The sequence below is a fragment of the Nicrophorus vespilloides genome, unplaced genomic scaffold (assembly GCF_001412225.1).
Source record: "Nicrophorus vespilloides isolate i.1.1-1 unplaced genomic scaffold, Nicve_v1.0, whole genome shotgun sequence".
Classification (NCBI taxonomy): domain Eukaryota; kingdom Metazoa; phylum Arthropoda; class Insecta; order Coleoptera; family Silphidae; genus Nicrophorus; species Nicrophorus vespilloides.
Genome location: NW_017100083.1, coordinates 93,561 through 107,115, shown reverse-complemented (window position 1 = coordinate 107,115; position 13,555 = coordinate 93,561). Strand labels below are relative to the sequence as shown.

General features: G+C 33.4%; 1 protein-coding gene across 2 annotated transcripts; it reads right to left on the bottom strand.

Annotated features, from left to right (window-relative positions):
• Window positions 1-397: 397 nt before the first annotated feature.
• LOC108567049 lies at window positions 398-11,638 on the bottom strand. 2 transcript variants are annotated; one of them, XM_017927245.1, is made up of 4 exons: window positions 11,557-11,638; window positions 3,326-3,542; window positions 3,058-3,262; window positions 398-2,454 (listed from the first exon to the last, which is right to left on the bottom strand). In XM_017927245.1, the coding sequence occupies exons 2-4, from the start codon at window positions 3,468-3,470 to the stop codon at window positions 498-500; spliced, it is 2,307 nt and encodes a 768-aa protein (XP_017782734.1). In that variant the 5' UTR covers window positions 3,471-3,542; window positions 11,557-11,638; the 3' UTR covers window positions 398-497. The 2 variants fall into 2 exon arrangements, with proteins under 2 accessions (XP_017782734.1, XP_017782735.1); XM_017927246.1 differs by having other exon boundaries at window positions 398-2,448.
• Window positions 11,639-13,555: the final 1,917 nt, after the last annotated feature.

The following is a 13,555-nucleotide window of genomic DNA, read 5'->3' as shown; positions in this document are numbered from 1 at the left end:
GTTATACAAAGCAACATTCAGTATACATATTTTTGTTTCAATATAATATATATATATAATATATCCATAGTATAATAATCATATATTTTTTGTTTTCATATTTTAGTATTTTTTTATTCTTCTTCATGCAGTAGTATAATATAAATGTAGTGAGCTCGCGTAAGTTCTGGAAGTTTTGTTGCTTATATAAAAAGTCATGAGATGGGGGGTGGTCGGGCCGAGCCCGGCCCTTCCACGCGTCAAACCATATATTGAGCAACGGGTTTATATAGTTTATAATGTATATATTTATAAATGGAAGAAAAAAATTATATAAAGATAAATACACAATTTTACCCCAGGCAAATTATTTAAAAAAAATGTATGTAGTAATAATTATCATAAACACTCACACACACTTAAATTTTACAAAAACAGCACTGAACGCAAGTGAGGAAAAACAAAAGAGAGAAAAAAAAAATAATATTTATGTGTAGAGAGGAAACGGGAACGAGTGATTAGAATTTGGAAAGTTTAGTTGCTGTTACGAGTGGATTTTGCTGCTCCAAGAGTTTCCTCCCTTCGGACTTGTAGTCGTATTTACAGTCGTGCGTTTCCGAATACCTATGTTGCGAGCAGAATATCCGGCCGCAACGGCAGTTGTAGATGTTGGTGATGTTCAGGCGTTTATTGCACTGCCCGCAGCGCATCCTCTTTTTCGAGACGACAGCAGGAAGAGCCTCCAGTTTTGAAGTCTCAATCTGCACGGCGGTCGTACTCCGTTTATCGTCGTCAATCTTCAAGTCGAAGCCCAGCCTCTTAATTTCGTTCGCCAGTTGAGCGTCCTCGTGGCTGCACGTCGCGATCCCTCGAATCCTTTCCATATCACTCCATAAACTGTCCTTATATCTAGGATTATTAGAATTTAATATTTTGTCCAGTTCCGCCGTACAACTCGAGTTGTAGTAACCGAACATGTCGTCACCATAGTTCACATCAAAGTCCTCGTAATCCAATTCGCTGAAGTCGTTCTGTAACCGTTCTATGTTCGACGCCAGATCACTAAAATTATTCTCACTCTTCGCGCGCAACTTTGGGAACTTTTTACCATCATCGAAACCGAGACTCTCTAAACTCCTTTCCAAACTAGAAGCCTCCTCGGCGTAAATATTGTAATCAATGTTACTGCCGCTGTTCTTCGACCTGCGACCGTATAGAGGACTTCTCCTGATCGTTGCATCAGGAACAGGACTACCCAAATAGAAATCACAAATGCTCTCGTCCTTTGGAGCGTACTGGGGCGGTATTGCACTAGGGGCGGAAACGTACTGGGGCACGTGGTAAAGGTTCCTACCGAAGACCTCGTACTCTCCGCCGTTCTGACGGTTGTAGTCGTCACGGTCCAAATTGCTCGTCGACGTTTCCAAACCGAAATCTGATTCGTAATTGTGGTCGACGCTGGTTCGCCTTTTCAGAAGACCCACCTTGTACGAACCACCAGACTTTATATTATCAGGCTGGATCTCCCACATTTCCTGGGAGTTCTCTTCCAGCTCTATACTATCCGGGCTACTCTTCCCATGCTCCGCATCCGGCAAAACCAGTCGCGCTAAATGCACCCTGTTCCGAGCAGAAAGCGACAAGGTTTCCGAGCAGGGCACTTCAATGGGATTCGCATGGTCCTGATCCTTTAAAATGCTAATAGGCTCTGTGTGCTTTCCGTCATCGAAGTTATTGTCAAACGGGGTAGGTCTTCGGTGCCTTTCGCCAGGCGGAATTCGGTTATAAAGTGGGGAGAGTATCGAGGAGTTGATCAACTTCTCATCGTCGGTTTTATCCTTCCTATCCGGTTCAAATACGTGCAGATTTTTGCAAAAATACGGCTTGGCGTCACCGGCCGTACGGAGTTTGTCGACCTTCTTAATTTTATCATTGGGGCTCAATCGAATTCGGCTACGGTGCTTCTCCTTCAGAGCTATCTCTCCATTCTCGAGATGATCTAGAAGAGATTCATGAACGATCTTCTCGTCGAAGGTTAGGCGCTTCGATGATCGCGAATTTTCAACACTTCTGCTAGTCGAGGGGTTTGTTTCGTAGCTAAGGAAATCACCGCCGGCACCGACAGCTTTTGGAAGATGGTGATGGCTCGCGTCGCTTTTCGACGTTTCAGCTTTACCAACGGCATCACCAACATCCTTACTATTGCGCTGCTGTCGTAGCTTCTTCATCTTCGACTTAAGCACGTGGATCTTGGTAGCCATCTCCATATCTTCGGAGATCTTCTTGAAGAACGTCTGCTGAACATCGTCTTTTTCCTTGTGTCTACTGTACGGAGGAGAGATGGCTTTCTCGGTGTACGGAGAATAGGTGCCATCCTCATTTTCGATCACGCGGATTACGTTTATCACCTCGCCCTCCTTGAACACCACCACGGACACCTTTGAGCCCGACTTATCCCCGACTTCATCCCTAGTTCAATTAGAAATATATCACAATTAGAATACCTCAAAAACAATGAACACAGCAGACACACAGAAAAAATAATAATATCAATAATTAACCATATAAGATACCAAATAGTCTCCAATAGCCACAGTAGAATAAATAGATCAAAATGCTGAAAACTGTTAACATCCATTAGTCCAGCAGTCTAACTTCTAAGACAATATTTCTAATCAAAAATTTATAACATTACAAGTATTATTTAAGATTTCGTTCATATACTACTTTTGAAAACTAAGTAAAAATATATTTTTTTTTAAAGATCACCCTAATCTATTGTATTTGTTAGTGATATAAACATTGAATAAAACTCATTAAGCCAAATATTTCTAACAAAAATCGTTCTTGTATGCTTATTAATTAGAAATAAGAATTGAGTAAAATAAACTTCTAAATAATTGAATGGAAATATTTAACATTGAGCTACCCAATAAAGTGTGTGACTAATGAAAATTTGCAATGAATGTCGAGTGTGGGTGTTTTCTAAAATGGATTGCATTGGAGACAGGTACAGATGGTAACACGGTGACAGGTGTCAGGAATCAAGAGATGTAACCGAACTTGGTATATATATACCTGGTGTGCTCGATGAGATCCTTCAGGTCCTTCCAGATGATGTGGTGATCGCATGTGTTCAATCTGCGCGTGGAAATGGGTCCACCCCGCATGGAAAGCACCATCTTCAGCGTTGATCCGCTGACTATGCCGACGTCGCTCAACCGAGCGTAATCCTGGAGCTCCTTCATTTGGAAGAGAAGATTTTGATGATGCACAGGGATCCCTTTAAACAAAACGAAAGATTTATTAGTAACTTCGATAGGAAAGTTGACGAGCAATTGATTACCTTCATCGCGATGAATTTTATTTTTGATGTCCAAAACAGTGTCAGTAGGAAAGACTCTCATCTCGAAGGAGGTTCCGGTGAGAGTTTCGATGAACAATTCCATACTGGGCTCATCGTTGGGATCTGAAAGGCCATCTTCAGACATTGTTTTTACTCCCCTAGGCAATTTGACGGATGACACCAACACCAGCAACCACTTGATTCGCTATCACGCTACCTGGCAAAAGGAACAGAAGAAACATATGCAGGTGGTGAGAAGGGGTGACCATCGCAGAGCAATTTCAGATGAATTTCGACGGCGCGACAGGAACTCCTCCACCGCCCGCGACCGATTCACAATTTCGCGTCAATTTTGAACTACAAACGCACTAAATTCATCCCCCTGACACCCCCGACGACACTCAATTTGACATTTTCAATTTCATCCCCCGTCGACGAAACGAACTACGAAACAAATGGAATTCAGGAATAACAGGATCTCCTTCGGCATTCACACCAGGTAACATTCTTTCGCGGTGATTGTGTTCGCAATGCAGCTCTAACGAGCCAGAACGATGAATGCGATTACTTTTATTGTTATTTTTTTTTTGAAATTTTGTTTCGCAACACGCCAATACATTATTTGCTGTTCCCTAATCTAATCGTACGTACATCATATTCCACACAATATCCGGAAGTTTCATACTTAAATCGCACTAATTATAAGCACGCTTATCGTTGAGATTACTTAAAGCAATCAAATTCGGAATACTCCGATCATGGTAATAAATTAAACGCATGGCATCAGCAGGAAGAGATTTTTCTAGGACACGTTTTCGGTTTTTTTTTCGTATCATGAAACAATGGCAATTGGATTCCATTTATTTAAAACAATGTCGTTTTCGTTAATATCTCTGTATTGTATTCGGTGTGAGATTAGGACGTTATCTGTACCACCAACGACGTTATCCTTTTCCATTATTTTTGTTATACCAACCATTAATTTTTGTATCTGTTAGAGATAGGACGTATTCCTGAATTAAGCATTGGAAAAAATGCTAAATATTAGTCATATTAAATAACAAATTGGGAATCTAATAGAAAATGCCTATGTTGTAATCATAACATAAAAATTAAAACAGTTTTTGCCAAAAAAAAAATAAATAATTGGAATTTTTACTGCTAAAATTTGAAAGGTTTTTATAGGAAAACAGGAAATACCACAAATCTGGCAGAAAGCTGATTGGAAAGGCCATAGTTTTAATTATAATGCGTGGTTATCGAGCAATTAAATAAAACGTAAAGACGTGAAAAAAAAATACAATAATCTAGTTCTTGTTTAAAAATATCAATCTATTAACGTTTTCCAAAAATAGTTATTTTGATTATTCCCTTATGACGATTAAAGAACATATCTCTAGGCTTTGAATAGAACAGGGGTGGCTAGACTTTTTGCAGCAAGAGCCGCATGCGGCTCGCGAGCCATAGGTTGGCCACCCCTGGTATAGAATAACGAATTATATAATTTGCTGCTAACATTTGCCATTAACATATAAACAGGAAACTACTATTGTCCCATCTTCACACAAGCAATTTGAGATGAATCATCCGAACAGAACAAGTCATCGTCATTTGCAATCACGTTTGAAAAGTATACAGGAGAGATTTCGTTCGACGTAAAATTATAATATGGAATTAAATTGATAACCGATTTGGAAAAGTACAATTATTTTGTATGATTTATGACGTAAACTAGGTGCAGAGTCCAATTTGTGATGATGATTAAAAAATAAATACAATTCGTGCACCATATTTTTCTAGCTGATTCGCTGATTTTCTGTAAATATACAAGAAATATACGTTATTGATTTTTTTTTCTTCTATTTACAGTAAACAATAAATATGTTTTGATAAGTTTATAGAATAACATTCTTAACTTATTTTAATAAACAATCTTCTCATTTTCACAGTAATAAAAATTTAAGAAATATTTCTTATAAAATGATAATGTTTAAGGAAATTTGTTTACATTTAGGTCTAAGTTTAAATTGATTCCAAGAAAGGCCTGTACTTAAAACGGTGTCTAAAAATACTCATCAATCAATAATACAAAAGAGGGCAGACGTAAATGTACCACTCATTACAAATAAATAAATAATTTTATACTCTAATTAATGTCACTTTATATATCAAAGATTACCAAAGTTAAGCTTTAATGGATAATTTTATCCTAAGAAGTTCTTGCTTGATGTCGTAATACCACTAAATTGCCATCAACAATTCAAGATTGTAGGGCAAGCTGAATTGATTTTCTGTTATTATATAATATGTTGAAATAGTCCATAATGACGTTCTGAAACTTACACAAAACACATTAATTGTATAACAATTTAACCCTATATTCCAGTCTAATAATAACACTTATAAATCAATAATCCAATAGGAGAACTCGCTTTATTATTCCACTTATTAACAATTACAGCATTAATGAACACATTTGTTGCATGCTCATTAAATTATTATTATTATTAATAGCAAATTACTATTTTATGGTCATTTCAATCGTTTTCATTTATTGCACAATAAACATATTGCTTTTTAAACAAAAAACCCATTTTTCTTCTACAATCAAAACAATTCTCAATCCAATTCAGGTAGTTTAGTACTGAAAAAAGTGTACAGTGGAACCTCGCTTAACGAATTTAATCCGTTCCAGAATCTCCGGTGAAACATATTCAAAAATACAAGTTTTAAAAATGATGTAGCAGGCGCACAATCCTAGACTTCTCTTCTCATCGTCACTCGTTATGCGAATCATTTTTCATACGAAATGCTCGTTAAGCGAGGTTCCACTGTATTTAAGCAATCGATAATTCAACATTGTTCCATCTAATACGAGATAATCCACCTTTTAAATCATATCTGAATTTCAATGTAACGAATCATCAAGGAATGTCGCAAATAATTATTGTTTTCACAAAATTTGACATTTTTATTACCACATCAACTGTGTTTGATCTTATCAAATTTGTTTATCGAATACAGGTTGCTAATAATAATTGTATACAATTCTCATTTATTAATCGGTAAATGTATACATTTCCCGGTAAATGTTTACCGACCTTGTAGGTAAATGCAAGTATAAATTTAATAGCAGCATCATTCATATTCCTACTTCTACCCGTAAATGTTTACATCTACCTACGTACATCGGTAAAATTTGAAAATAAATATGAGATACAGTTGTTGTATATCAAAGTTAGGTTAGTTTAAAAGACGCAATTAGTAAAGTTTTAAATCTGTAAAATTATAAAGAAATAAATAAAATAATTCTGTGTTTACTGTGTTTATTTACCTATACGAAATTGGGTAAGTGTATACATTATCCGGAAAATGTAAGTTGAACTTACATTTACTGATTATGTACTTTTACCGTAACATATACAATGTTATTTATTACTTTTTTTAAAATTGAGTCTAAATTACATTTAGGATAACAATTTGTCATCAAGTCTAAATTAAAACAAGCTTAATGGTTTCGCAAGAAAATATAAATACATATTTTATAATTGTATAAACAAAAAATGTAAGTTATTTGTTCGGTATTTTCTTATTAGATTTTATGAAGGTTTTTGGGTTTAAAAACTTTCTTAAACATTTTCAGTCTTTCTTGAAAATTAAATCAAGATAAAGATCGAATATCAAAATACCAGAAGTTGAAATTAACTTGTTGCCAAAGCAAAGAAACAACAGCAATATTTACTTATACTCATATTTTCATTCATTATTCATGTGTAGTGGATAGAAAACCTATGAATTGCCAAGTTAAAGATATCAATGTTATCAATGTAATAGAATATTTTGATAATCTCTACATATTTTATAATGAAACAATGTAATATAATCAATATTTGATTCACTTATGAGAATACACAACCTATTTTAGAAAAGAATTTCATTCATTCACCGTTGAAATATTTGCATAGAATTATTTTAAATTATTCATTCATATACTCGTATCATTTCAACAAAAGAAAATCACCGTATTGCATTGTTATCCATTGAAATGTGCACGTTTCAAAAGGGTGCAAATGATTACAAATAATCGAATATTGTTTAAAAAAAAAGAAAATAAACAATAGATTATTTCTATAGACGCACGATAAAATTCCTAGAATTTAACTGAATTATTCATTCCATTTATTAACTGAAATGTTATTGAATAACGAGATATGCATTACATAAACATTACAAAGCGAATTCTTTATTTACTATTCTCAATATCTACACGATTTGCATAGCAAAAAAAAAAGAAGTAGAAGAAGAAATTGAATTGGTGGAAATTGACTCGTCCAGTTCTTTTAGGAGTGCAACGACTGTACAGAGTGGAATGATTTCGTTTGGAAACGCAGGTCAGAAAATATGTTTTTTCATACGAGAAGGACCTTGAACCCCGGACAATATTTATTTACCTACCGTCCTTGTGCACGCGGATTAACAACAAGGACCTAAACAGATGGATCTTTCAATACAACTAAAGTATAAAAAAAAATAATAACTCGTCGCATCATAATAAACTATATTGTTGGACATTGGCCTATTGTAAATTGAATTTATGCATGTCCACCTTTTCTTTTTTTTCACAAAGCCTTTAAATGAACGAAGCAATGCAGATTTTTTTCTTTATTGCAATTATACTGTACATTTATTATTATCAACATTTTTTTGGTTCTAAGCAAATACCTTTGTTTAATGATGCTATCAAGTTATCAATATATAATTGTTCCACGTATTTGCAATTATCTAACGCTGTTAAATCATATTTAATGCACTGTAAATCATTCAAACTACTTGCGGCAATCACTTTGTATGAGGGTCGTGTGATATGCGTATGGGTTTTACAACTGTTTGAGTTAGAAATTAGCATACGATACGTTTATAATAGATAATAGGTTGTGCACAAAACTTGATTGGAGTGTCACTTTCTAAGTACGACAACATCTGAGCAAATTTATAATCAACAAAATTGCAAACATCATCAAGCATAGCGTTATAAAACCCATAATATTCGTAATAAGTCAAATTACAATATAAATGCATTTATGAGAAGTCTATTAATAACACTTCTAGAAAGTAATTACTAATTAAAACACTGAAATTATACTTAGATTTAAATGTTTGACGAGTAAACACATTTTTAGAATTTACCTATAAATGCACTTCTTTCTCCTGGAAACTATAAAAATAGTAAATGAAACCAAAATTTCAACCAATAAAATAAAAGGTACTAGCAACAAATGTAGAAGAATTCAAAAGTTTAATACATGGATAGAATATTAATAAAGGATACAAAATTTAAAGAAATCAAATGTGTTTTAATGCACATTTCCAATACAAATTAATGTGAACATAAGCAATAATAACATAACACAAAGATGTTCATTTAATAGAAAAGCTATCTTTCTACAGTAATTATTAAACCGACAAATAGAAATTTAATTATGTTATGCACATATTTTCAATTATACCTGTCCGATTTGTGCGAATGGCAATTTTGTTTGTTCATTGTAATTTCGTTATAGAACGTCTCGAGTAAAAATAATTAAATAAAGGATATTTACCAAACACATTTTCAGAGAGAGTTAATGCATGTTTTATGGTCTCTCGTTATTTTCTCTTGAAATGAACGTTTGGTGGACTTAATTCTTGTGTCGGCAGAACATCCACTTCCTCAACATCTCAGCTAAAGACAATTTTCCGGATATTTTCACTCATATTTCATATTATAATTTTAATAAACTTACGTTTATGTTATTGTTAGAATTCTTCATCTTATTTACTAATTTTTTTTTTCATAGTCTAGGATTTTTCAGGGCAAATATTTGATGCGATTTGGCCGAGCATGAAGCATGTGCTTCGTTAATAAATTTCGCACGAAGCATATTTTCGGACCTTGAAGTTTTCTCTTCTAACTTGTTGGTTTGTGTGTGTGTTCCATTCAATCCCATTCTGATCACGAGCTCCACTATCTCATTTGCAAATAAAACATGCCATTTTGGTTGAACAGGAATTGATTGCATCACATTTCATTTCAAATATCTGCATATTTCACATTCGTTTTCTTAACAAAGACCTTCATTTCATACCATTTCTTATTAATTTTGATCCTTATTTTAGATATACAAATACCAAAACACATATTATTCTAAATATTAATAATCTAAAATAATTAACAAACATCAAATTATTAGAAATGTTGATTAATTTACGATTCGTAATTTTCTCCAATTAAATTAGTCATTTTATCTTATTTAAAAAACAATAAAGACAATTGAAATTAAGATTATTTAACATTCCTTGATGACTCATAACATCGATTGTTACAAGAACAATTACAATTGGAAACGTTCATAAGAATAATCGTACATGATTAGTGTATTGAAAAATCATCGTATGAATTGTCAAATAAATATTTGCATGTAAATAAAATTTATCAATTATTATCAAATAATTGTTAGGTTACAGAAAACTTTTATATATTTATTTATTTTCTGGAACGCCAATCAAAACAGGTGGAAAATCATGGGATAATGAATTTAATGAATGTGAAAGATGTGCTGTTGTGGTAATGCATAATCAATTTCTATGAAGGAAAAAATTTCCATCATTAAAATTTATATATATTCCATGCAAATTCGATGTTACCAGGTAGACTACACTAATTATGAATATTATAAAAGAAGTACAGTATATTCAATATTGAAATAGATTTTACTGGTTCTTTGCTTCAATTTTAAAATTATACTGTAAATATTTGTGTTGAATCTTTATACATATTTTAATAAAATACTGAAAAATATAATTGTGGCTAATACATAATTCTAATATAGTTCTCATTGAGTCATACCTATTTTAATACTATCTTTAACTATCATATAGATATCAATATATATTGTATACCTAACATTTATACTTGTCAATATTGTTGAAGTTACTAATAATATGACGATGACATCAAATACCAGATAATATATAAAAATTTAAACATATGAACGACGACATGAGTAATATTTATGTACCTCTGAGAGATTTGGATTAAATTTTACATGTACGTAATTTTTCATTAATATTTTATTACAATTGGATTAAAAAATAAATTTCAATTCAAAATTTTATCTCAAGTTTAAAGTTTTGATATACAGTGGAACCTCGCTTAACGAACAAAATGAATTGTAAGAAAAATTACTCGCTTAACGAGTGACGTTTTGCATAACGAGTAACGATGAGAAGAGAAGTCCCGGATTGCGAGCCTACTACATCATTTTTAAATCTTGTGTACATATATTATGTGTATTTTTGAATTTGTTTCACTATACGAGTAAAAATCCGGAAATTGGAACGGATTAAATTCGTTAAGCGAGGTTCCACTGTACTTGGAACTTTCAAGTATTTCCAATTTAATTTCTTGACTAGTAATACTATAAAGATTAAGATGACAGTTCTTTATAAACTATAGTTTTTAAAACAACATTGATGTAGATTATTTGTTTCTTTAAATGTCAACAATTTGTATATAAACTATTGTTGCTGGTAATTTGAGTATGATATTTAAAAACTATAATTGATTTGTAGGAAAGGCGGATGAAAGAAGTTAAATGTCAGATTTTTAGGTTATAATGTGGATGACAGTTATATATAAGTTATAAGTATCTTATAGGATAAAGGTTATTTAATGTACATATATTGAAGAGATTGCATTAATGCATTATTATAATGATGATTCTAAATTGTTAAGAATAATTGCTTTTGGTATGGCAACAATAATACGTAAATATAAACACTCATGTTTTCGTGTCGAAAGAACAAAGGTGTAGCTATTAGGAATGTCCAATTAATTTGCATGGTGATATAACAGTCAAAAGAAAGAAAGAGAAAGAAGTGCAGGAACAATAGACACGTGAAGGCCGTTTTCGTCAGGTGAAAATTGGGCAAATTGAATTTCGCCGTTGAGCCAGGAGATTCTGCATGTATTGGGAATAATTGAATAATGGGTGGTTATTATTAGAAAGGCGGCGTTTGCAACAATAGGCGGATTCCGTCTCTTTCTGTCTTTCATAATTGAATTAAGCTCGTCTCGTTTGAATTAATTAGCGGCGATGCGAAAGGAGGCACGGTGCACGTCGTCGTCGGAAGAGGCGGCGACAGTGGAGCTCTTCGTTGTAAAAATAGAACCGGAGCGAATAAATACGTACCACATAATTCATATGATGCAATCACAACAAACTTTGATAGCTGTTGGTTGATGTGGTGTCTTCAAATTGATGATAGACGAAAGAGTCTTCGTCGTCGTAAGTGGTGGTGTATTTGGGAAAAACTGGATTTCAGAGCGCAAACTGCAGATGCATGGACTCGCGATGAGCCTCGATGGTTGTTAGGCAGCGACGTTTATCCTGAGGTGCCTATTGTAACCATGCACAATGCATACATACAGATCAGGTGCGAATGCCAACTGCAATGCACCGTGCACATGCACACACACACACCTCGTCCTCGGAACTGCTGCACCGGAGGATCACAAGGATCGCCACTTACATAACACGCGAGTTCACTTGGGTAAAACGAAATTCGGCGGTATCGGCACACACAACCACAACTGCTGCTGATGGCATTCGCGACCGATGTTGGTATGACTCTAAATGACTCACGACAGAATACAACACAGAAAACGGGGGCTGCACGTCACGCAAACGTCCCCGGCGATTTTGACAGATCCAATTGGTTCCAATGATGAGAGACAGGACGAACAGTATATAGCTATATCCAGCTATACTTCTGACTGAGACAACACCAGACATATTTCGCAACCAGAAATACTTTAGCTCTACGTGAAGTTAGCCGCAGCGCACGAATATATACAGAGTGTGTTCTTTTTCGCTGGCTCCAAAAAATTATACTTTTTATAACAATTTTAATATGGTCGCCTGTAACACGAAAATCTGATACGAAAGGTCATTGGTTCAATTCCCAAAAAACCAACAAAAATTTGTGGTGGCTGTTAAACCCGAAAGGGGTAGAAATAGGGCTGGAAGAGGAAAAAAAAACAATTTTAATGTATAGCATAATCTTTTTTTTTGTCCAAGAAGAAGAATCTTTATGACAGCACAACTCTAGATTAAACCTGCTCATCTCATTTCATATTTAGTTAAATCCATGAGAACAGTGTTTACTCATCTTTTTTGAGGAATAAATCATCAAAATATATAACATTTACTCCAATTTATGTCTTAAACCATTTGCCAGGAAGGATTAATGACTATATAAGATTTAATATGTGTTTTTTTTTTATTATTATGACCCTAATTCTGCCACCCCTTTTGGTACTCACTTCATTTTATTTTTTTATTTGGTCTTAGTTTCGAACTCACCACTTTCGTATTGTTATACAGATGATCATAGCCAATGCGCTATAAGCATCCCATTAATTTACTACTTTTATATCAATAGTGTTTACTAAATCATTTATCAAAATACAGTGGAACCTCGCTTAACGAGTTTAATCCATTCCAAAATTTCCCAATTTTTTCTCGTATAGTCAACCATATTACAAAATACACATAATATGTGTACACAAGATTTATAAATGATGTAACAGGCGCGCAGTCCGGGACTTCTCTTCTCATCGTCACTAGTTATGCGAAACGTCGCTCGTTGAGCGAGTCATTTTTCATACAATTATTTTTAAGCGAAATGCTCGTTATGCGAGGTTCTCGTTAAGTGAGGTTCCACTGTATACAATTTTATAGCAATTTTCAGGAATTCATATTTGGATAGTTAAATTAATTTAACTCACATGATCCAATTTAAAAAAACTAGTGTTTACTTACCTATTAATTATTAATGGTCTACATATTTTATATATTTGATTTGTACATTCTCATTAATTAATAATTGACTAATACATCTGTTTCCTTTCAAAACATTATTTTTTTTCTGTAATTTCAGTCTTAAAACAATAAGAAGTAACAATATTATCACATACTTATTTCTTTTTTCCACTACTTTTCAAACCATATTTTCCCTTAGTTAAGATCCATCTGGATATTATACTACTAGCAGTTGCGTGATTAAATATTAATTTACAAAATTACTATTAATTAATTAAAGAAAATTTGTGTAGATTTTAATATTTAAATATAAGAGGGAATAAGAAAATTGAATCTGATCTAAAAAAATAATATAAGAAAATGCGCA

Coding starts and splice junctions, on each gene's coding strand:
- LOC108567049 (XM_017927245.1), bottom strand. CDS start 3,470: ATGTCTGAAGATGGCCTTTCAGATCCCAACGATGAGCCCAGTATGGAA. Junction 3,263..3,325: donor TAAAATTCATCGCGATGAAG/GTAATCAATTGC, acceptor TTTTGTTTAAAG/GGATCCCTGTGCATCATCAA. Junction 2,455..3,057: donor GATCTCATCGAGCACACCAG/GTATATATATAC, acceptor TATTTCTAATTG/AACTAGGGATGAAGTCGGGG.